This window comes from Fringilla coelebs, assembly GCF_963513975.1.
Source record: "Fringilla coelebs genome assembly, chromosome: 6".
NCBI lineage: Eukaryota > Metazoa > Chordata > Aves > Passeriformes > Fringillidae > Fringilla > Fringilla coelebs.
Window position 1 is genome coordinate 8,193,326 of NC_140034.1, and position 25,647 is coordinate 8,218,972.

General features: G+C 39.5%; 1 protein-coding gene across 2 annotated transcripts in view; it reads left to right on the forward strand.

Annotated features, from left to right (window-relative positions):
- NUDT14 (nudix hydrolase 14) overlaps window positions 1–24,243 on the forward strand; it is a 59,536-nt gene extending 35,293 nt beyond the window's left edge. Inside the window, exons 1-4 of one of the 2 annotated variants that reach the window (XM_084207179.1) lie at window positions 6,147–6,232; window positions 6,768–6,832; window positions 11,579–11,816; window positions 22,188–24,243. In XM_084207179.1, coding sequence (XP_084063305.1) covers window positions 6,162–6,232; window positions 6,768–6,832; window positions 11,579–11,816; window positions 22,188–22,428 — 615 coding nt within the window. In that variant the 5' untranslated portion in view covers window positions 6,147–6,161 and the 3' untranslated portion in view covers window positions 22,429–24,243. Of the gene's footprint in view, window positions 1–6,146; window positions 6,233–6,767; window positions 6,833–11,578; window positions 11,817–22,187 lie in introns of those variants that run through there. The other variant, XM_084207178.1, reaches the window with a different exon arrangement.
- Window positions 24,244–25,647: the final 1,404 nt, after the last annotated feature.

Here is a 25,647-nt window from a genome sequence, read left to right on the forward strand (position 1 = left end):
AATTGTCTTTCTAATTTTTCTTTGTTGTATGAAAATAAGTTGCTGGGAGAATTGTTTATTCCAAAGAAGTTTTCCTGATGATATTCTCTGGTTGGCTATACAAATTGCTACTTCACAAGTAGATACAAAATGTGTTTTAAAAGAGCATGTATATGGGTTTGTTACCACTTCGTAGTTCATTTTTATTCTGGTCTGATGATTAACCAAATATATGCTTCCTGATTTATGGTGTCATGAACAACTTCCTGCTGCAGTTCAGTTTACTGAAACCAAACTTCCTTTTGATTTTTTCCAAAGTAACGTTTATTTTCTCAAGCATACGTGGATCACCACTTTATTCTGGTTTATTTAGTATTAAATATTTATGTTGTGATGGAGAAAGCATTCAAATTTCATCAGAATACAGAAGTCTTTTAGACATCTCTAATTATCTATTGCCAAATCCACTTTATCTGTGATTAGTATGAAAGGGTGAATGTTTTTGTCAGGAGCTTACAGCTTTGCTTTTGTAATAGGCTGCATTTTAAGCAGCCAATTGGATTGGTGCTGGCCTTTGAAAGATGCAAAATGCTTTGAAGGAAGACTTAAATGAACGAGTAAAGACTGTGCAAGCACACACATTTAATCTCAGGACTATCTGCATTATAGTTAAAGCTCTGGGAAACTAAAGGAATTGCACTGGAGAATAATCAAAGGGTACAGCTTTATTACATCTCTGTTCTGAAAACGAAGGGGTTGTTTTCTCTGGCTTAAGGTACTGGGTGCTGTGCTGATAAAAGGAAGAAGACAGCACTTTAGACACCACTTTAGACAACACTTTAGAAGTTTTCAGGATGTGTCCAGCTGTGAAATTAATGGTTGATTTGAATACAAAAGTGGCACAGGGGCTACATACAATTTTTTCCTACAGACATCAAAACTAATTTTGAAATAAGATGAAGTAGGCCCTCCTGAAGGTTGACTCCTCCCAGAGAATTGCTTTTGAGTGTTGGCTCTCAAACAAGTTTAGGTGGTTTTTGATTATCACTTTCAAATTGAAAGCACAGTCATTTTAGATTCAAACAAGGAGAGGACACATTCACAAATGTTAACATGGTTGTGTGGAGACCTCACAGCACCTTGCAGGATCTGAAGGGGACAGAGAAGCCAGAGAGAGACTGTCAGTAGCTGTAGTGACAGGACAAGGAGTAATAGGTACAGTTTCAAAGAGGGAAAGTTCAGTTTAGCTATTAGGAAGAAATTTTTTACAGTGAGGGTGGTGAGGCACTGGAACAGGTTGCCCAGGGAGGTTGTGGACGCCCCAAGTCTGGAAGTGTTTAAAGCCAGGTTGGATAACACCTGGAACAGCCTGGTCAGGTGAGAGGAGTGGGGGAGTAGAGGATCTTTAAGGTCCATTCCAACCCTTTAGCATTTTATGAACATACTTTATTTGTGGTCTGGGGTGTTTCTCAAATACAATATTTTTAAAAGTCTAGATGGAATTATAGGCTTGACATGGAAAACTATGAATAATCAATTTGTCATCCCTCTATGAACAAAGAAAGTCAAATTCATGTAAGTTCAAGAAGAAAAACATACTTATACTTTAAAGCTAAAACAATTATGGGATTTCTGAATTATTTATTTATTTCTTACTAACTTTTCATCTAGTATGATTTGTAAATCTTGACATTTTCTCCTTTATGAGTTATGTGGGCAAAAATATGAAATGCATGTTTTATATTCACATGCTCTCCAGCAGAGATGAATGCATCTCTAAATACCTCTGTGGTTGCACAGTACATTTGATTATTTTCTTCTGATTGTATCAAAGGGATTTTTAAAACCAAGTATCTGTTGAGAGTCAAGGGGGCTGATTAAATCACTTACTTGCTTTTATTCCTGCATGCCATTTTTGTGTCTCCTTTTGGAATCTGCCATTCCTTTTTCTTTGTCTTTATTGAGAATGGTAACTGAAATACTGCAGGCGCTGTATTAGTAGTATTGGAGGGGTTTTGGTGGTTTGGTTTGGTTGGTTTGTTGTGGTTTTTTAGAAATCATACATCATTAGTTCCTGAAGTCTCCCCCATGGAGCTGAGATTATTGTTTGTAGGCAGCACTTACCAGTATTACAAGATTTAAACTAATTTTGAGATACTTTTTAACCTTTAAAAGTAGGTGAAAGTGGCTGAGGTTAATAGCTCAGAAGTCCTGGCTTTCAATGTTAATATCAGTCTTTTTTTAGGTGCTTTATCTTCCACTATTCATTTCTGATCACAATTTGTGTGTGTCACACACATATCCATGCTTGACACAAGTAGCTCCTGAGTTGCTTTTAAAGGATTTAAGAAAGGTCAATTTCTTTGCCTGTGTTACCTCACCATTTACCTAATGTATTAGTATTTTACTTATTAGTACAGGATTGTCATTAAAAGTCCTCATCCCAGCCTTGAGAGTCTTAGCTCACTGACAGAAGTACAGGGGTCTTGTCCTTGTCTTTGCTATTGCTTACTGTGGGGATTTTCTAAAATTATTTTTTAGTTTACAAATTCACATTTGTAAAGTCAGCGTTAAGGCCACATCTAAGAATAAAGAAAGACTGAATCCATCTTTATTTATTAAAGGATTTTGAAAGTTTGCCTCATGAAAAGCAATTAGTAAGTGTCAGGAGTTGCATGTGGATTAACTATAGCCCTAGAAGTACACATTTAAGAAGCTGTGGTAAAGTTCATTTGCTGATCTCAGTTTCTGGGATGTATTTCAAAAGAATTAACTTTGCATGGTCCATATGTGTGTGTGCACATTTTAACAGGATGTCAGTTTTCATCTGTCCCCTACCTCAGAGCTGCTGTGGTCAAATGCTGTGTGTTTTGTGCTGCTCCATGAAACACCACCTTCCTTTCTCAGGTTTGAGAGTGTGAAGTTGTAGTATTTCTAGCTAAATGTCTGCTGAGCTGGAATATCACAAAGCATCAGTTACTGTGATTTCAGTAAACACAGATCTCTGCTATGTTGGGGGAAGGAAAATTGTGAAAGTAGTTTTCTGTGGCACACAAAGGAGTCATCTGCTAAACTATTCTCAGCAGTGTTTTCAGCTGTAAAGGTTGTATCCAGGTGGGTATTTTTTTCTTTTCGTAAAAGTCTTAAAGGTGGAGGAGGAATTAAGGTTCTGCAGTCTTATGGGTCAGCTTGGGTCAGCTGTGTGATTTCTGCACATTGACTTAGTTTAGGGAAGTCACATATCCATCAGAGAATCCTAATACCTATTTCACTTGGGGCTTTTTTGAAGTTTAAATGGTTAAATGCTACATGAGATCCTTGGCTGAATAGTTGGAATCCCTTTCAGAAAACATTGTGTGCCAAGACCAGACACACTTCAACTGCAAACTTGAGTACACCAACAGCTCAAGTACAGGTTAAATGCTCTTTGTATGTGAGATTTTAGGTACATATCTTTCTTAAAATATTTTAAAGCTACTCTAATTGTTCCCATATATATAGAAAGAGCAATATATTACATCATTGCACAGTAAGCTGTTTACATGCATGCTTTCTTTGGGGAGAACTACTGTAATTAGAGTAGTGATTTATTTTATGTATAAAGTGAGTGGGAGCTATTGCAGTGGGAAGTTGAGGATGAGGTTGAACTGAAGGCTAAGTAGGTCTGTGGTCTTCACCAGCCCTGGTAGACACTTTACACACTCTGTCATCTCTTAATAAGTTCTTTTTCTCCTTGGTTGTAGTCCCTAATGCAGCCACAACAGATGGGGTGTGGAGGAGCCGAGTCTCCTTCACTGGGCACTGGTATTTGCATTCCTGAGCTCTGCTTTTACACCTCTGATTTCCCCCAGAGTCAGCTGGTGGAGGAATAGCCAGCAAAGATCCTCACCTCTGGGATATGGTAAAAGTAATCTGCCACACAAAGTGTAAAGATTTGAAGGTCTGAGCTGGAAAGTGTTTCCTTAGTGCAGAGGTGTTGCAGCTTGTTTTAAGGCATGGATAGAAGCTTGGGATTAATCATGATCCTTTTATATCTGGGTATTGTTTTCCTTTGTAAAATATAATAAAAAAGTGTTCTTGTGCTCCTGTTTGAGACAAGAGCCCTGTTGCTACATTAGGAACTTTGCTATCCATTTTAGATTAAATTCTTGTATAGTATTACTGCCTTCTTTTAGGGACTGTGGCTGGGCTTTTTTTTTTTCTTTCTTTTTCTAGTGCTTCTGTGTGTTTTTCCCAAATGTACAACTTTGGCTTCATATTTTTTCATTATCTTTTGGTTGTGGAGATGCTCACAAAAGTCCATGTGGATGTTTTAATTTTGTGTATGCTTCCTCCTCATTTAAAAACTGTGTATATAATACCCTAAAATAGATCTGGTTGTAATATTTTGAAAGGAGTTGCCTTGAAGCATCAAATACCTCTGTAATACCCCATGGTATGGCACCACTGAAAGATGTGTTTGGACCTACTAATGGATTTGTAGTAGTTCTGTTTGGTAGCCTGTATCATCTGTAAAAATAGCAATCTCAAGCTGATTTTGTAATGAATTTTTTGTATGATGGTTTAAAACTCCAGAAGATAAATATTTTTCTTATAGGCCAGACCAATCATGTGAACCCACATTTTGGGTCATTATAAGGAAACCCATTGAAAACTGAGGCTCCTCTACTCAGCTCAGTTGAATTGTCTTGCTCTAACTTTGTGCAATACTCAGATAACTGTCCTGCATGCAGCCTTCAGTGGGTTTTCAGAAGTTACAAACCTAGTGACCTCTGGAAATATTTCATGTTATGTTGTTTCTTGTGAACAATGAAACAGCAAATGGCATTCCCAATGTTACCCCCCCTCCTAAGAAGGTATAATTCTGAACTTTCTCTTCCATGACTCTCCAACTCTGACAGGAAATATTAGAGCTTGTGTGTTGTGGTTTGTTAAAAAATGTAAATTTCTGTTCAAAATTGTTTGTCAGTCTCTCAGAAAATTAGAAGTAATTAAATAGAAAGTTCTACAGATTTGTGCCATTTCTGTACCCTCTCATCTCAAGATGGTGTGAGAAGCAGACAATTGTAATAACTTGCTGCTACTTCTTTCCAGCTAATTTGATCTTGTTCCTTAATTCTGACAGATTGTTTTTAATTTTCCCATCTGTTCCATAAAAATCTCAAGTGATTGACTCCTAGGAAAAAATAATGTCTAATAGCTGAGCCATTTTTAATGAGTTGGTATGAGTTATTTAATGAGACATGCTGAAGAAGGCAAGCCAAAGGAAAGATTGGGCCTGGGGTGGTGGATGTAAAGAAAGGTAAAGGGCAACCATCTGCTTCAGGAAACTTCCACTCTTCATCAGCAGCTTTAGGCTGCTGCTCTCTCCACTTCCCGGCAGTGCCTGTGGACAAAACAACAAAGGTTCAGTGGCAGCAATTCCTTTCCCCCTTTTATTTGGAGTAGTGTCTGCTTTGGGGAGAGGATTGGTCATGAAAAGGAAAAAAAAAAATCGAAGAACAAAAGAATAATATTTAAGTAACCTTAAAAATATTATGGTCTGTGGTTTAGCTTCATTTCTTCCAGCACAAACTCCCAGATATTCCAGAAAGAACCGTAGTGCCAGGAAACAGAATGAATGTTCTCCTCCAGCCTCTCTGAAGGCTAAAGCCTTTGCTTTAAAATTGCCTGCAAATGGCATCTCCCAGGGCAGGAAGCCATCAATATGCAGTACAGGTCTTTGAGAATAGCAAGCATGAATATAAATACTAACATCTGGACTTCTCCCTTCTGTTTTGGTTTTTATATATTATTATAATAAACATTAACATTGTTTTTAATAATCATCAGATAGCATTTTCTTTGGCAGCTTGAGACTTCATTATTAAATCAAATAGTGAAAATAAATATACAGCTCTTTTACAAGGAAAGTTGAAAGTTTGACTCAACCCTGCAAATATGCCATTGTGAGTCTAATCCATTGTAGAATTCATAGAATAATGAATTAATGTCTCGATTGCATACAGGGAGGCAGAACAAATGAGAGAATGCTGCCATGGTAATGAGCAAAATATACACTTGTTTTTTCAGGTGGCAGTGGGCTACCAACTAAGGAGAAAAACTTTAGTCTGCGTTTTCTTAAACTAGTAAAACCTGGGAGTGTGTTAGGAAAGCAGAGAACATCAGTACACAACCAGAGCATGTTCAAATACTCATCAGATGTCCCCATGATATGTTCTGCAAGCAACCAAAGAACCACTGAATGTAGCAGGTGAAGCTACTGGATTAAATTTGTACAAAATTGGACTTGGATGGTGTCTGTATTGAAACCTGAGCTCAACAAGTAGCTGCAGTTAGGAGATGCTCTGTGCTTTTACAGAAGTCACTGGCTCTGGATGAGACTAGACTGTGCCTGAGGTTTTGACTGTCCTAATTTGAGACTGATATAAGGGGAAGAAATGTTTGTATTTGTAAGAAGTTTTTGCTATCTAGTACCAGTGTTCTTAGACTGGAAGAGGGGGTGGTGGTGTTGTTCCTGTTGGGAAAAAGGAATTGATTGGTGCTTAATTTGCATGCCAGGAAACAAAAGGGACTTAATTTTGAGCAAAATTGTCATGGGCTTTGGGAACATGATCTCTCCCTCTAGATGGATTTTGGACAAGGACCTTGCTGTGTAGTGGCTTTAGTAATAAATCTTACATGTATTTATGTAGTTGAAATTAAATTCACAAGACGTAAGTTGAATAGCTCTGCATTAATCCTTCATAAAGCATTGATCTTTTGGTGTTTTTTATCTTCCTCCTCAGTGTGTCAATCCTGATCTTTAATACTTCTCGGCAGTGCTTTGTTGTGGTGAAGCAGTTCCGCCCAGGTAATCCTCCTTTTTACATTTACTTTTGCTCTCTAGTGAAGCAAGCTTTTAAGGGTTTAGCAGTTAAAAGTTGGTGCATCTGTTGTGATAAAATCTTTGTTCTATATTCTGTTTCTTTGTATGATAGCCCATCCTTTTCAGTCAGTCAGAATTTCTAACCAGGGAAATTTCCATTACAGATGAAACGAATGATCAGGGTAGTCTTACATTCTGCTCTTGGGCTGGTTATTGTCCTTTTTTGGATGAAATTACAAACAGCTTTACAATAATCATGCAAGAAATTGCTTTAATTTGAAGTTCTTTCTTGACCTACTTGTACAGAAGCACAGTATTTTCCTTTTTGTTTTGTTTTGTCTTAAATATTCTTTTAAATTGTACTGTCTTATTGTGCATTGTATAGTTGGGAATTTGGAATGAGGGAGATTCAGGACTGTTTGCTTTTTCACCAGTATATGGACAACTTCATTTTGCCAGTTATTATGAATTAAGGTTAATATACTTTTTTTTCTGAGTTTTTGTATCAGTTATTTTAATTCAAAGCAATATTTACTTTCTGGAAGTTAAAAACAAAATGCATATTCACTGCATTTTAATTAAAAGAAATGACAAGGTATTTCACTGACTGTTGCTAAGAGACCATTTCAAGACTGCTCATGGTAGACTTTATAGAAAACTTTCTAGGGTAGTGTCACACTGCCCTTTCTTCCTGACAGTGATTACAGCCTCTCCAGTGCTGTGCAGCAGTGTTACATTGAGAGTGCATCCTTCTCATCAAGTGCTAATTGACTTGTATAAAGTGTTTGGTTATTTGTTCATCACTAATCCAGTGTCTGTTATTTGCCAGTGAATAAATGGCTCCCATAGCTCTTGCTCTCTTTGAGGCAATCTTAGGGAGAAGTGTGTGCAGGCATGTGTAAATATACACACACACACATGTATGTATATGTACTGAGCAGAAACACGTTCATTGCATTATCTCTATGAAAGTGTCAAATCAGCCTCAAAAGACTGGAGTGAAACCATTCCAGAGGCTGGGGCTGCTCAGACACCTGGCCACAGGCACAGCGGTCAGTCAGATACCCCACAGCACTTCAGCGATCACAACCATGCCCTGCCCTCACTCACATCCCTATATTTATAGTTAAATCTCCATTCCACAGTTACTGTCTGCCCTGGTGCCTGTTCCACAAAGCCAGGACACAGGCTGAGGCTTTTCTCCTTGCCACATCCCACCAGGGTCCCACCAGGAAGGCGATCCCTGGTTGCTGGGAGGGAGCAGCTGCCGCTCGCTCCACAGGCACGTCCCCTGCACGTGTGCTGGTGCCATGTGTGCTCGCCTTTCCCTAGGCTGTGCTGGCAGGAGCAGCTTTTCCCACTGATGGCTGTGCTGCTTGTAAAGGCACTCATCCCTCCCATTCTGTTTGGCAGCAGCAGCCTTTATGCAGCCACAGCAGAATGGCTGCAGACAGGAGGCTTTGAGGAGCAGGGAGCTGAAGGAACCCATGCTGACTTGAGAGTGGCAGAAGCACACAACCAGTGAGGCAAACAGTGTGCTCTGCAATTAGATGATCTTGAATGATCATGAAATCACACATTTGGGAGGAGCAGAGAGAAGATAAGCATGTATTTCTGTATAAGTACCTCACCCATGACTAATTTGCAAAAGTATTGGTCAATGCTTATTTTGGTAGGCAATTAACCACACATTTTCAAATATAATAAAATTATGTTACTAGAGTTGAGACCTATGAACATGTACTCTGGTTTATTAACTGTAAGCATAATGACCTTTCAGTGGATTGTGAAATTTTTTTTTCCACTGACTTAGAACAAACAGTATCAAAGATTTGAATCATAAGCCGTGTTCCATCTCAGGAGGTAGAAAACACCAGTGCAGTCAGAAGTTTAGAGAGGAGCCAGTGCCTTTCCAGACAGCCAAACCCCACTGGCTCCTTAGTCCCTACTGTTGTTTTCTTCTGTTTAGGGTCAGCAAACAAGTCCCTCTATGTGTCACCTGCAAAGGCTGCTTTTAATAACAGCAGTGATCTTATTTGCTCCCTGTGGTTGAACCATCTATCCTTTGTCCCACATTACAGAAAGGAAGGTGAGAACATCAATTCTACTGGAGTTTCCCCTCTGAGTGGAAACTTTCTTAAAGCCAGGTGGCTTCAGGGTAATTAGTCCAGATGTGAATTCCATCACTTCTTTGGGAAGCCTTTTCCAAAGCCTGACAACCCTTTCTGTTGTCATTCTTCCTGGTGTGCAGCCAGAAGCTGCCCTGGCACAGGTTGGTTCCTCACCGTGCTGCAGCTCGCGGCCGTGTCCATCCGGCCTTGGAGGAGACTGCCCAGCCGTGGTGCGGAGGCAGTTCCTGGCCAAGGAAGCGCTGGAAGACAAGGGAACAACAGACATGGGATGAGCACAACAGACATGGGGTGTCTGTGCTGGGGCTTCTGGATTCTGCTTTCCAACCTCCATGGATTTGCATTAAGATGACAACCTCTGGTGAGGAAGAGGAGGGTCACAGATTTCCCTGTTAAGAGTGTGCCTTAGCCAGTAGGTCACACACTGTTTTTCCATCCAGTTCTTTATCATCCAGTGCATCACTTGTGCAGTCTGTTTTGCACCTTCAAGAGAGTTATGGGAGATTCTCTGTTCCCTGACATTAGAAGGCAGCTTGGCTTTCCAGGCTTTGCTTAGCTGTGAGAGTTGAGTTTGAACCTTTGCAAGCCAGGTGATATTAAATTCATAATCAAGCTCCTTGGTGAATGCTCTAATATTTGGGCTCTTACAGAAGTGGCTGGTACTGCTTCTTTTCTACCTTAGCTACAGAGGAAAACTGTTTCTGGGCTTGAAGTGTGGCCATATCACAGGACTTTGCTCTGAAGTGGACTGCTGAATTAGGTCCTTCTGGGAATGTTGGTTTTGATCTACCTGGGGCCCAGTTGTGCTGAGGGAAAAGGAGAATGTCAGGTGCCTGATGGAATGACAGGGATACAGAAGATTTTTAATACTTTTAAGTCACAGCTTCATATGTCTGTATCCCACACTCTTACCTGCATTCTGTTTTATTATCCAAAGCCTTTAATGGGATGCATGTGTTGTTCCTTTTTTAATTATCTGATACGAGTTTGTCAGTACTAAAAAAGAAATAAAACTTTCAGAGCATTTGGCTCGTCTCAGAGAAATCTTGGATGTGGTTGTCATTTATGATAATTTTCCTAGCTTTTAGAAGTTTTTGGAATAATGACAATAGACACCCTTCAAGGAGCTGTCCCTTAGAGCTGGCAGGGAATATTTTTTTTCTGGCTTCATTCTGCACTTCAGGAAAAAAAACTGAGATCTACCTCATGTCTCTCAAGTAAGAAATGAAAACTCTGATCTCTACCTATTTGAATCTCAAAGACCTGGATATACCTAAGACTAGCAGCTTTGAAAGTTTTAACTTCTGGAGAAAGATTAAATTTTGGATATTGGACTGATCTGGACATCTCCTTTTCAAGTGCAGATCTTGCTGTTCTGCACTTCTGAGGTGTCAAAACGAGCACTGCAGAAAGAGCCCAGGCACAAATTGCTGGGGTGTAGAGCCTGCCTCAGAGACCAGTGCTTAAGAAGTCACTGTGGTACTTCACTGTTATACAACAACATTTCTCCAGAGACATTTTTTTAAGAAATACCAAGCTGCAGTACCTGGAAGGGTGAAAAGTTGCCTATTAAACCTCAGTTGTTATTCATCAATTCTGCAAAATTTAGAAGGGGAAATAAAAGAGAAACTAATTTGAAATTCATGTTATGTGTATGTGAAATATGTATGTAAAATATTTTAATGAAATAAAAATAGGTTCAAAGTTTAAAATAGTTCTGTTCAGGGAGGTTTATAACACTCTCTTGGAAACCTTTCATGAAAAGCAAGGGAATAGACATAAGGAAATTTCAAGGAAAAAACAAGTGGAATTATGCCTGTATATTAAAGCTGCAATGATCTGGAGTTGTCTGTCAGTAGGGATTCTTTCTGTGTTCACATCCAGTCCTGCAGTTCTCACTCAGGCAAAATTTCTGTTGACATCAGTGAGAGGTTTTGCTTAAATAAGGACTAAAATCTGACATTTGCACTTTCTTTAGGAGTGCATTACAGTGGCAGCTGTTTGTAGATTAGTTCAAGAAGTCTTTTTCAGACCCCACACAGGAATCTGTGCAAGGAACTGTATGTTCAAAAGAGGATTTTTTTTTCAAACAAACATACATGCTTTTCATACCCTTTCTAAATAACAGCTGAGTTGACAGGCTGAAAGACTCATCATTGTGCACATGGTACTTCATGTGCAACCCAACTTTCCTGCAAGATAACTGCATAGTTTAAATTAAATCCCAATATCTGCATTGCCCAACAAATGGGAGCTGTATGGTGCTTCTGGCACTTCGATTTCTTGGATGAACTAGCTTCCTTTTCCATTTTTATTTATTTTAAGGTATGCATAAATTCATTTCAGATGATGTAAGTACAAATAAGAGTTTAAAGAATAATTTTATGGACGTGGCAAGCAAACTTTTGTTCTTTAAAATTCCAGTTTTGTGTGTCATTACTTTAACAGATAACACAACTGAATTCCTTGTTACTCTCAAGTACTCTCATGGTTGTTAATTACCAGGCAAAATTTGTTGGCTACCCTTTTTTATATTTAATATGAAGGGACTAACATACTGCCCCTTGTTTCTTTTTCTTTTGTTTTTTGGGGTTTTTTAAAGCTGTTTACATGTGTGAAATAGAAAGGCATCATCCTCAGGTCTTTGAGAATCAGGACAAGGAGAGCTTCCCTTCCCTGGAAAATCCCTTACCTGCTGTGGTTGGAGTGACCTATGAACTCTGTGCTGGCATTGTGGACAAGCCAGGCCTTTCTTTAGAAGAAATTGCTTGTGAGGAAGTTTTGGAAGAGTGTGGCTATCGTGTTTCCATTGCAGACCTCAGGAGGATCACTTCTTACAGGTAAATAGCAGCAAGTTACTACACTTAGCATTTCATTGTTTCACAGATTGCTGAAGTGGCCTGAGTGTTCCCTCTTGCCTTGTTTAAGGAGTGTTGGAGGAACATGGACATCTGAAGGTATACAAGAAAGGTGTAATTTTTTGCAAGTGAGAGGAGTGTTTACAGAAATGTAAGGAATTAGAACTATATAATCAATATGATAATTATGGGATTGAATTCCCAGGAAGAATCATACTGTTGTGATTTATTCCAAAGACTATTAGAACAGGAAAAAGTTGCATTGGGCTCTTCAGAGTTTGTTACAGCACTAGAAAACAGCCCATCTATTATTATTCCATCTCTGATTCTTATTACTCAGATTAACAATAGAGACTGCCCAAGATGCTCTTTGATTAACCTTTAACATGATTTTGCAGAAGCACGAGAACCTGTGGCATTAGACTCTTCATAATATTTGGTCTGCAATTAAAGCTTCTTTGTGTGGGACAATAATCATTGTTATATATGAAGATTTTGCGTATTTGACTATCAAAATTGTTACATTGTATTTTTGCAGGGTTACAAATAGTTATTGAAATAGTTTTTAACATGTTTTAAAACATTTATTAGGAGTAAAGGGGAAAATTAACATGTAATGGAAAAATACAAAACATGAGTTGTTGGTGAAAAAAAACCCTCAAGAGAAACTTTGCACACAGTTTTAATCCTATTATATCTCATTCCCAGCTTTTAGTATTGTTATCCAAAATGTATGTATGTTTGTATTTTATAGAGAAAGCAGCAGGTTTTTTACTTTCTTTATTTTATTTGACAACTCCATTGAACTAGGCACTGTCATTGGTTTTTAATTTGGGAATTGAATACAAATCCACAGCTGTCAATCCTGGCAAATGTTATTTCCTGCTGGATTAACAAGCAGTGCTTCTGTTGAGGGGAGGGGGTGAATCACAGGAGCTGTCTTTTACAACTCATTGAAACCAGATTAAGGGTTTGTTCTACTGAAAGAAAAAGTGTCTTCCAGATTTATGAGCAAAAGCTGTCTATAGAATTTCATAGGTTGGGTGACACTGACAGGCTGCTGCATGCAGATATATACATATGTATGTGTATGTATATATGTGCATACAAATGCAAAAGAGGAAAAGTAGAATACAATTCCTGTAGAAGGTTGGAGATTTAGTGCAGAAGTTTGACTCAATATTAATGATTTATATCTGCATAAAATTCTATGTGTTTTGGTATTGATAAATATATGTTACAGGTGGTTGTTCATTCAGTTGCCTTTTTTTTTTTTTATAATTGCACTGACTTGTGAAGAGTGCATACAGTTGGGGTTTTCTTTGTTGAGACCTTTGCAAAGAGCTCATAATCCTCTATTGTCCATGTGGACACAGCTTTCTGCCCCTGGAGATCCATGCTGAAGTTAGAAGGGCCTGTATAATTTATAGATTTTTAAATTAATATGAAAGGTTGAAGCTTCAAAGATGTTATTTCACAGGTTTTTTTCTGTGATTTCCCATGCTCTAGTTTTAGGATTTTTTTCCAAATATTTTGGTATTCCTATTAGGAGTGTCCTGTTTTCCTCCAGCCAAGGATTGCCATCTTTCTGATCCTTGAGGATTTGATGCAAAGAAAGGAAGTAATCAGTTCATTTATGGTCTCCTAAGGACATTTTTTCTGTAATGGCTACACTACATATTAGAATTCCTGGTCTTTTTCTAAGTGCAGCAGCTTTTTCCAAGTGTTTTTTGCTGCTGTTTCATGCTGTGACCATCAATACAAAGCAGAGGCATAAAGCATTGCATTAATGCATATGCATGCCATTACAATTGCAATGCATCCTGCCCTTCTACTGCTATCTCCCCTCCCAGCAATCTGTGTAATAGCTGCTCTGCATTATTTATTGATCCAGTGCCTCAGGTCAGAGTTTTGGGGGGCTCTCTCTAGATGACTTCTCTTCCAAAGACCAGCCTCAGCTGGACTGGCACCAGTTGTGACAAATGTGCATCCTTGCTTTCTCTCAAATGTGACCATTCCATGGCCTCTCTTGGAGGGTTTTGACATTCTGTCTGAAGTGTCTTATCTGTCTGTCCCACAAGCAACTTTCCCTTCATGTCTTGCCTAAATTTCTCTTTCTTTACTTCAATACTGACACTTACTATTCTGTCCTCAGTGGACATGAAGTACTTCTGCCACTTCCACCTCCTTGTTAAAGCATGTTCCCTTTATTTTATTTTTGCCTGTGCAAAACTATTTTAGTTGATTTAGTCTTTCTCTTCAGATCATATTTTCTAGATATCTGATCATTCCTTCTGCTGTCCTCTGCCTTCTCTCCATCTGGTCTGCATATTTCTTAAAAATTTAGTGTCCAAAGTGAAGCACAGTTCTTTAGTGGGGGCTTTCCTGGAGAGAGTGGAAGCATTATCTCCCCTAGTCTCACAGATCATTCTTTATACACTGGAGTTTGCTGTTTGCCTTTTTTGCTGAGGCATTACATTATTGATGTAATTTATCTTCCACAATGCCTCCCCTGTCTCAAAACTAGGATTTGAGCCTGATGATCCTTGTGGGTCCCTTCCAACTCAGAATATTCCATGATTCTGCATTGTCATTCACCTCCTGTCTGTATTCTGTGTCATCTCAGCCTTTGATCTGAAAGCAGGGAGTTGTGTTCCTAATGACACCCCTTGCTGGAATCATGGTCATCAGAAGGAAATTGTCTGCCTGGAATAAAAGCAGGATTTGAGCTAGACCTGACCGAAGGGCATGAAGAGCCAAAGACACATCAAATGTAAAGGGAGAAATGGTTTTGGCTAGGGAGATTAGTACATTTCTGTGCCTAATGGATTAAGAAATATGGAGCATGGACAATCCATAGGGAGAACTTAGGCTATGGGGAAGAACTGAAAATGAAAACCTTGAGTGGAAAAAGAGGAAGAAGAGATGAAGGAACAATGCAGAGAAAAATCATAGGCAGAGAACTAAATGGACCTGGGGAAAGTACATTCATTGTGGTAGAGAAGAATTCTCTGCAAGGCAATGAGGAAAGTACTTAGACTGTATTCAGCTTTGCTCTGTTCTCTGTTCTATAACTGTATAGGTTAGAGGTAATTTGAAGATAGCAGGGATTTTCCTCATTTATTATCAGGGCCTGTAGCAGGGGTTTTGGGGGATTTTTTTTTTTAGTTCTTCTCAGCTAAGCTGGAAAGTATGAGCCCAGTACTGCCACAGGTAATTCATACACATGCAGGCAACCCACTGGACCCCTTATTATGCTCTATCAAAACTCCAGTGACTTAACACTCATCACATAGAAGACAGACAGTGAATTAAGCAGATCTCAGACTTAATTACCTTGAATGATCCACAGAGGAGCTGTGGAGTCACTGAGGAATCAGGAAAGAAGCCAGGAGTTGGGGAATTTAGGCCATTTGAATAAGAGTCTTTGGAACAAACTGTTCCAGCAGCAGGAGGACAGTATGGTGTGGGTGAGTGAAGGAGGCTGGGCTAGGGGCAGATAACAAGAAACATAAACATATTTAGAGGAACTTGACTGGAGGAGGACAGAGGAATCACACTTTGAAAATCAGAAATATCTGTTCTATTATAGAAAATTGCCAGACAGGAGGTGAATTGACATGCAGATGGTTCATGTTATGTTGACAGAAAAGGGATCATTCTGAAAAGAATCTGTATTGTTTGCAGCCTGTGTGGTGAGTTTAGTGTCATCACTCCACAAATTTCTACTTTTGTGCTTGGCATTCAGTGACTTCATTTCGGTATTGCAAAAAGGTTGGTTTAAATTATGGCAGCAGCTAATTCACTTTTAGAGACTTCAGGAAGTTTTGGTGGCTGCTGATGTCTTGAGTTCTTGTCAGTTGTATGTATGGCATCAGTGAAAAATAGCATAGGTGGTTGATGTGAGGGGTGTAAAGGAATTAGCTGGTTCAATAATAAAATAACAAAATGAAGCTAATCCTATTGTAATTATACACTGAGCATTCATGAAGGTTGAAGTTAAATTCAACATTTTTTAAAGCTCTTAAAGAAATCTGTGAGCTTCCCTTAATGTTTGGGATTTTTTTCACAAATACAAAATTTTTTAAGTGAACATCTTACTTTGGACTTACTCATATACCAGATGCAACAATTTTTCGTTCTGTCATGGCATCCCAGCAGTTTTCTGATTGAATCCCATGTGCTGAAATTCAGCTGTGTGTTAGTTTCTTGGGTTGAAGTACTTCCAGCTATCTGCTTTGAGACTTGTTTCCTTACAAGACAGGGGCAGTGAAGTAAATTGTTGTTATTGATGTTGCTATTGCAAAGTATTTTTTTTTAGTTCTTGAAAATGTTGGTTGTCCTCAAGAATATTTACAAAATTAATTGGACTTCAATAACACCCCAGAGCATCAGGGTAGAGTTGAACCAGAGCTTGTTAGTTCAACTTCCTTTTCCCTTCATTACATCTTTGTTTTCTCCCAGAGGCTGTAAAAAACTCTTGGCTCTGACCTGGATACAATAGGAGCTGTAGATTTTCAGCCCCACTGCAAAGAAATCAGATGGATTAGTTTAAAGGACTGACTATATTAAAACAGGTACTTACTTTAATCTTCCTACATTTGATTTTTTTCCCAAAGTGTACAAGAAGAGCATTCAGAGAATTAATATTGGATGTTCCAATTACCATGCCATGGCTTTTAGCCTCTGTGCAATGAGGTAAAAATGGTTTGTATTCACTGGTTTTTATGTAGAAAGAATAATAGCCCTGAAAATCTTAGAGTGCATTATAATTAGAAAGATCACCTGCTAGTACACCTGTTGGGTGATTGCATAATGTAATATAATTTTATGTTAATTACTTCTGTGCTTTTTTCCTGCACCTGCTGCTCATAATGTCAGAACTGTACAAAGGTCCTAAGAAGTGACAATAGGAGCTGCATGTCACTGATCATCAGTTTACATGTTGCATGCCTAAGTGGATCTTGATTTAAGCATAAATAACAGAGATTTATGTCACATTTATTTGTAAACATGAATTATGTATTTACTCTAGACCCAAATTCTGCATCCAGATGGCTTATGTCTTAGAAAAGGATATATTGCTTTCAGGAATTTGGACATTAACTGTGTAAGATTAAAACCGAAAAAAAGGATATATTTCTGTGTTGATAAGAATGTTGATTGTGTATAGATTTTGTATTTGTTTAATATTAACACATTACGAGAAATTTGACTTTTAATTGCTAAATTAAATTGCTAATTGTCAGAAATCTGAACTCAAGTAATAAGTCTTCACAAGGATAAATCAATTTATTTGTTCCCCGTGTTGCAGCAGAGGAGAAGAGTATAAAATACTGTTTATATTCTCATACATGCTTGTTTCTTCAAATTACAAATATAATATCTACAAACATGATACTTATGAATGAGATAATTAGTTGGCATAGGTGAGCACCCAGACATGAGAAAAAGGCAAAGCTAATCTAAACTGAAGCTTTGAATTTTGGCCCCAGTTGCCAACATGTTTGTGTGTGGACCTGCACACGTGAGCATACTCATTGTGAAGAAAAAACTCACTGACTGCTGGCAAACTCAATCTCACTATGGCTTCAGACACTACTAAACCTTTTTTTTAAGCCATAAGATACTGTTTCCCACTTCTGATAAAAAATGTATGTACTGTATCTTTATGCTCATGAACTTAGACGAGTGAAAGTCCCATGTTGTGAGCTCGATTTCAAGCGCTGTGTATTTCCTTATGCATTTGATAAAAAGGAGAAGTTAAACAAAGGCTTTGTGGTAGCTGATATTGCTGTGTTTCATAAACAGATTGGAGTGACAATCTGCCTCTTGTGTTTCCCCTGGTCTGAGGAGGAAGTAGATGGAAATACTGTAATTACAGCCTCCTGCTGCCAGCCCGTCCCACCCCTGGGCAGGAGGTGAGAAGTGCTTCGCAGTCATTCTGCAGAAGCTCCTTCTCTGGTGTGACACTGCCTAAAAGTGTGTTGCCCAGGGTTTTAAAAGCCATAGCATGATTTAATCTCACTGTTTGAGTGTTTTATTCAAAATGAAATATGGGAAGGCAGTACATAATCCTGTTTTGATGTGTTAAACTTATATATAAGTTACTATTCTGATAAAAACCATACAACTTTGGTATCCTTACTTTGACGTGCTTACATTCCTAGGCGTGCTGTTGTCAAAGGTAATGGAGGTTTCTAACTGTCTGAAGCAATGCAGAAAGTTCAGTGCTAATAGAGTTTTGGGGTTTAAAATCTCCCTGTTGAAATTACAGGGTTTGTGAGCTTAAGCCCTAATGACTTGACAAGGAGTTTTTGTGAGCCCTGTAGCTGTTGGAACAACCATCAGCTCCTCCTCAGAGGAGGAAACCAATCCTCAGGATAAGGAGGCGAGGAAAACCGAGCTGTTTTGTGTACATCATTTGCCTTTGTCCCACAGTGGCAAATAAGTCAGGCCCTGTGCAGACCCATCAGAATACAGCTGGAATGGCCAGCTGAGGTCAAGCCAGGCTTAGCAGGTCTGGGTCAGTGTGAGCCGTGACCTGCTGCGTTTGGGCAGCACGGTGCTAAACCCTGGACTGACACCGAAGCCTGAAGTCTCACCATGGGCTGGTGCTGAGTTCAAACCTGCTCACCCTCCCCCAGCCAAGCCTCTCTTGTCCCAGGAAGGCACCTTTATCAGGAAGGTGGCTTTCCCAGGCTGAAACTCATCACTTGTAGTTCGGGTGTGCTGACCCCTGTGATTTCCACAGATGCAAAGCTAATGAATATAGCTGTAATCTGTTAATAGGTGACTCATTTCAGACCATGGCAAAAGTGTTTTATTTGTAGTGGGAAATACTGGGATAAGGAAAAGTGTGTATCACAGATGTGGGATAGAAGATGGTAGCAGAAAGAGGAGTATAAATAGGATTAAAGGCACATCAAAATTCCTTAAGCAGCATACTCAGAAAGTGCAGGTAATTGTGCAAAAGCAGAGAAAATTCCCAGTGACAGATAAACCTGAAAGCACACTGCAAACATCATTTTTCCTGTAGCCCATTCACCAGTCAGAGCCACTTTCTCCCTCTCTGCTCTCTTCCAGTGCCCAAAATCACTGAAATGTACAATGTTTTGCAAGGTTATATGGAAAATCACTTTATTACTTCTACCTGAAAAGCTTCAAAGCAACATACCTACCTTCTGATTTCTACAAAAGCCAAAGGTACTAAGACAGACAAAATGTGAATAGAATTGATTTTTGTGCAATTTTCTAAGGACAAGTAGGATACATTAGCAGTCTGGAAATGTCGTGAAAGACAGCAGTGAGCAATACTGGAGAATATTTAATTTAGTAAAGGGCAGTCCATGTGGATCTATGAAAAAATGATCAACTGGCATTGTAAGCCAGAGCATTTAGAATGAAATTTCAAGTGAAAAAAGGTAAGATATTTGCCTCTTTTAAGAAATAAAGTATATTTCTAGATCTTTCAACTTCTTTCTGAAACCATTGAAATGGTCTTTTAGAATCAGAGACTAATGGAATATACTGAGTTGGAAGGGACCCACAAGGATCATTGGGTACAACTCCTGACTCTGCACAGGACACTCCAAGGGTCACACCCTGTGCCTGAGAGCCTTGTCCAAAGGCTTCTCGAGTTCTGTAAGGCTTGGGCCTGTGATCACTGCCCTGGGGGAGCTGTTCCAGTGCCCAAACACCCTCTGGGTGGAGAACCTTTCTCTAATACCCAACCTAAACCTCTCCTGACTCAGCTTTCTGCTGTTTCCTCGGGTCCTGTTGCTGCCACAGGAGTGAAGAGATGGCTGTCTGTCCCTCTGCTGCACCTCCTGAGGATGTTGCAGACAGAATCCAGCACTTTCCCTTGTTAAACTCCATATGGGTGGTGATTGCCCCTCTCTTAATTTGCTGAGGTCTCTCTGCCCTGAAGGAGTCAACAGCTCCTCCCAGTTTAGAGTATCATCAAATTGGAAGGAACTGTCAACTCCCTTCAGGGACACGAGACAACAAATTAAAGCAGTGAATATGTTTATAAATAACATCCTGCAACAGTCTGCAAAGTCACCATCTAAATAGGGAAGGGATTCTAGCTAGGCTTAGAAATGTTAGATTTAGTGATTTGGGGAGGAAAGACTAGAATAGAATGTAATGAGTATTAATACCAGCATTCTTAAATTTTTTTATAGCTCACTTGGAAGTTTTTATTACTTTTTAGCTAATATGTTGTGGCAAAGTTGCACCAGAGAAGAAGTTAGGTAATCAAGTAAGAGAGAATGATCATGTGGGTATGTCCTCCTTTGAATATGTATTGTTAGAAATTTTTGTTTGTTTCAGTGGTTAATTATATGCCAATAGATCTGAAAAAATACCATAACTTTGGGCATCATAACAAAGGAAAGACCTTGATGTCCAGGACTTTCATCTTTTCAAGTATATTAAGGGTAGTAGTTACTCTTGATATATTTAGTTCATAACAAGGGAGTATCATGTGAATAAGTACAAAGCAATTACACCATATGGAAATCAGTCCTGCTGTTTGAGCTGTGGTGGCAAGAACCTGAGTCTTACAGTGTAGCACCTTGGAAATTGGTTTTCCTTTACTTCAGAGAAAAGATGTGTGGAAAGTGAACTGATTTCACAGCTGTAGCTATTTCATAAGGAAATGGTCACAGGTGCTATGGAAGGAGATCATTAAATAATCAAGCCAGAATGTTCTTGTAGAAGTACTTCTTATATAAATTTGCTGGTTTTGTATATAAGCTTTATATAATATCAAGTGGACATGGAAATACTCAGGTTAGGATCATTTTCATTCTCCAGGTGGGGCACCCAGAGGAAGGTGTCAGACTTGACACTCACCATAAATAACAGCACATTAAATACATTATACAGAGTCCTGTGTTTTTCATGGAACCTGTGGCAACCAGCAAACTGCATTCTTTGTCTTGCAGATTTTACAGTTGGTTAAAATATAGAGTGATGAGCACAGAATGAAAGAGGTCCAATATCAACCTTCAGGGTTCCTGAAAATGCCAAAGATGGTCAAGTTTCTTTACATAGATGTACAGGAATGATCCTGGAGGGGTGACACATCTTGTCCAAAGTCACAGAATGCATCAGAAGGAATTTTAGGAAAAGAATTCACTGATTCACTCTCTATTCAGTATTTTTTAAAAGTGTATATTGATGTAAGAAACCAATAATCACTATTAGAAACCAACCTCTCTAGTCCCTATTAATTCCTCAAACAAAATAATTGCCAGTGTTCTTAGAAAACTGAGAGACAAAGGATTAGTTCCTGCTATGGGGTGTGATGTGTGCTGGATTAACTGAAAGATTTAGTTGACTAATGGTTGGGTAAATCTGGATAGACACTCTAAGATCATAACACTGCTACAAATCTGAGAATCCTCTGTATGTGTAATAATATGGAAGCTAATTTTTCATCGTGCCCTAATGCCTCATTCATAGTTTCAGTGAACTTTGGATCCAGATTTAATGTGAAAAGTCACTTGTAATCATGTGAAATGAAGAAATTGCAATTACAATGTAACTATTTTCTTGGAAGGACTAAATGAATGGATTATCTACTTATCCCTTATTTAATAATACCTAAATTAAATAGTCCTAAGGAAATAGAGGATTAACAAATAAGAAGTATAATACACAGCAAGCAGTCTAGCTGAAGAAAGACTACATAATCTAAAATATCCTCATCTAAATCCACTGAAGCAAATTTAGCAGGGAGACTGAATTACTTTGGACATGTGCGTGCTTACAGTGGTCCATTTGGGTCAAGGCTAAAGTTCAGGAAGGATAGAGAGCAAGTCTCAGACTGCCTTTCCCTTCTTTACCTATCCAGTCCATGAGTGGAGGACTCCAGCTGTGAATGGACATAATCCTCTTAAGAGTAAAAAATCTAAATATTTTTGTAAAAACAAGCAAACAAATGTAGCACGACAGCACACAGATAGACTGGGGAGCTTCTTCCTGTTGTGTGTGCATCTCTCTGAGTCATCCTGCAGTTTGCTCTCCCTGAGGTCAGCTGGAAGAACTTCTGTTGACTTCAGTGTGTGTAGGACAACAGTTCACCAATACAAAATTTCTTTTCTTTTTTTATTTTATTCCAAAATCACATATTTCCAAAGAATACATTTGAAGATGCATCTATTTTATATGGAACTGTATTCAAAACTGTTGGTATTTCTGCTTGAAAGTTGTAATCAATTTTTGTCTCAGTAATTCTGTCTCAATCAATTTCCGTCTCACACATGAAGGACCCAGGTTTCCATTCCTAGCTCCTTGATTCCTTCTTTCTGTCTAAACCTGAGTTTCCTCTCTGCTTTCTTCCAGGTCTGGAGTTGGTGTGACAGGTTCTAGGCAGACTTTGTTTTATGCAGAAGTAAACGACCAGATGAGAACCAGTGGGGGAGGTGGCCAGCCTGAAGAAGGAGAGCTGATTGAAGTTGTGGAAATACCTTTAGAAGAATCCATGAAGTTTGCTTATGATGAGACTTTCCCGAAGACAATGGGTGTCATCTTCAGCTTCATGTGGTTCCACAGCAACATAGCACCTAAACTACCCAAAAAGTAAAGCACCATGATTTTAAGGAAAGCTTTTCTGCTGGTGCTGTGCATGCAGAAAGCTGCAAATCTGCCTGCCTCAATCAACTCAACTTCTCATAAGACAAATTTTTCTTTAAATAAACTTGGAAGTATAATCTGAATTAAAATCTTCACCACACAATTTCCATTATTAGCAAAATGCTAACTGGAATCACTGGGGCCAGGATTTGCCTTGGAGAGGCAAATGTTGATTTTTGTGCAAAGGTTAAGTGAATGTGTCCAGATCTCCTTTCTCACAGCACTGTCTTGAGGAGCTGCCCAAGCCCTCGGCACAGCTGCCTCAGGAGCCTCTCACCGTGTCTGTACATACTGGCAATGTGTATGTACAACTGTTGGTTTTGATATTTTTTTGAAGAAAGCAGCAAACCTTAATAGTCACAGCTACCTTAACAACGTTCCTGAGTTCAGCACAGCTTTCAGGGAGCAGCTTTCTCTGTGGTGGTGGCTCTTGTGCAGAGGAGGCGTTTGCATTTCTGAACATGCAAACCTTTATTTCATAAGCAAACACGTCTGTAAATCCTGCTAACCTGTCACTTTGACAATGCAGCAGCTGTAAGACTATGTGCTCCTGTTTGCTCCCATCACAATGCTGGGCAGCAGTGATGGTGATGGAGGGGTGAAGGATGGGGGCTTCTGCTGGAACACATGCTTCTTTGTTTGCTTTATCGGCAATAGTTGATAAATTAGATCAAACTTTGTCCCCTAGAGCGGGAGCAGACAGGCCGAATTCTTTTAATTTGACAATGAGGTGATTAACACAAGGGATTTCTCTGAGGCTTGCTGTGATCTCAATTTCCTTACCACCCAAATGGGAGGAATGGGACTTACCCCTCAGATAACACTTCTTGGAATCTAATGACTGGAATTGCTTTATTGTGATTTTACCATGATTTGTGCAGTGCAACCTGCACAGACGGTACTGAGGAATGGCTTTTAAAATCAACGTCTTGATTTAATAATTTAATCTAATTTGATTGAATAAAGTGATCTAATTAGAACGTATAGTACTTGTTCTATCAGTGTAGTTTGGATGTGGACTGTTTGTCATGTGAAACTGTTAAGAGCATGAATGAAACAGAATGAAGATTGGCAATTTAATTATGCACTGGGTTATGTTATTCACTGACTTAATCAACATGCCCACATTATAAATGCCTCCAGGAGCACTGAGGTGCTAAGTGTGTTTAGAAGAGAACTGCAAATATGCAAACTTGAACTTCACAGCTGAAATAAATGCAGCAGAGGAGTCTGATGGTGTCCAGTGGCTGATTTTAAATCACTGCTTATTTCAATAGGTGTATAAATAAAAAAGTTTTTTTTTTTTAAAAAAGAGCTTTTAGAATTGCTGCTTGCTGGTTCTCCTCCCGATAGGGAGGAAAGGTCCTTGGAAAGCCACTGAAGAAGGAGCAGCCTCTGCTTGTGGAGTCAGGCTATTTGTGGAAGTTCAGGCACAGCTGTGTTGAGCTGGGCCTGGTCCATGGTGAGTCAAGGGCTGAGTTATTGTGAGAAGCAAATAAATTCTGTCTGTCCGATGTATTTACATTGGAAGGTGTTTCAAGGTGGGGTCTCCACTGCTCTGTCTAGTACAGTGTGTCTTGATTGCTGCTGAGGCCTTTATGAACTACTGCAGTCCATAGAATAAATAATGCCTTTTATTCCAGGCTGTAGTAACCAAAGTTTCTGTTGGATTCCACCAAAATTACTGGTCACACAGCAGCTTGTGTGCCTACATGTCGAAAATCTTTTTTCTGTATATGCAGAAATTGGGAAAAATAAAATCTTTTGCCCCTCCAAGACACTGTGACTGTGCCTCTTAATGTACCAAACCTCCCTGGGGCAGTGCCAGGCTTGCCAAAATCTGGCCCCAGGTCCTGCTGCTTCCCAGGGGTGGGGTGAGAGCTGGAGGTCACCCTGTGGGAAGGGGGGGACACGTAGAGGGATGTGGGGAGGAAGCCTCAGGGGTGGCAGGGTGGCATCGGTGCTCTGCTTGCTCTGAGGTGACCTCACCCACACAACCTACAGGCTCCAGAGTGTTTTTAGGCAGTTGTTACTTGTGGATAATAGTAATGGAGGGCAGTGGCATGAGCTGGGCATTCCCTCATTCCATGATGCAGGCAGCCAGACAAGCATTGTCCCCACCTCCCAGTCTGCTCCTCCAGGGCTCTACTGGGCACACACCCACAAACTCCTGGGTGACTGCCGTGCTCTGAAGCCTTTACACCCCAAGGGATGCTAAACTCCATCCCTGTTCTCTGCCTCACCATCCCTGCATTGTGCAATTCTCAAACACACAAAACAGTCACAGATTACTTCCATTTTCGTCCACAGTTTGGGAATTTTCCACAGAAACAGCAGTATACTGAAAGCTGTGGGGATCTTGAGTTTGAATCTGCAGTATCAAATATAAATGTCTTCCGTCTCTTACTTTTTCTATGTCAGTTTTGGTGGGAGATTTTATAAGCCATTATGAAGGTTTCAGAATGTGGGACAAAGAGCTTGGCCTTGCTGGGGTATTTTTTTTAATACGGTAGATGATTCATATTTATAAAAATAAAACCAGAACCATTCAGATGTCATTTAACTCATCCGGGCTCATTTCAAAGATCCTAATTAAAGCAAATCCAATATACATTGGCCAAGCCAGGCAGGGAGAAAGTTCTTCTAATGGAATCTCACAATCACATCTGCCTTTTAGATGCATCCTTTGGACGTGCCACCACACATACATCCATGGAGGGCGGACAGTTAGCATAAAGCAGGGTCCCCATTTGCTTCTAATGAACACTGGCTCCAGCCTGCAGAACTCTGAGCTGATCTCATCCCACCACCCCCATGAGATCAGCATCTTTTTTTGAGTACAATTGAGTGGTCCACATTTATAACACAAGTCTTAGAATCTCTGCTGTCTTTACGATGTGACTTTGAGATGTAGAAATAATCTAATGAACCTGAAGTTATGACTCAGACTTCTAATGAAGCCTGGAATGATAAAATCTTCAGTGCAGTGTCGCTGTCGGGCTCACTATTGGGTGGCAGAAGAGAAGGCACCAGCACCTTGCAAGTCCATGGATCTCGTCTGTTCCTGCTCTTTGTGACCCTGTTTGTAAAGTGGCTGCAAGCCCTGAGCTGCTCCCAGCTCTCGCGAGCAGAGATGTGATTAAAACGCCTTCTCTAAAAGGCTGTCGCT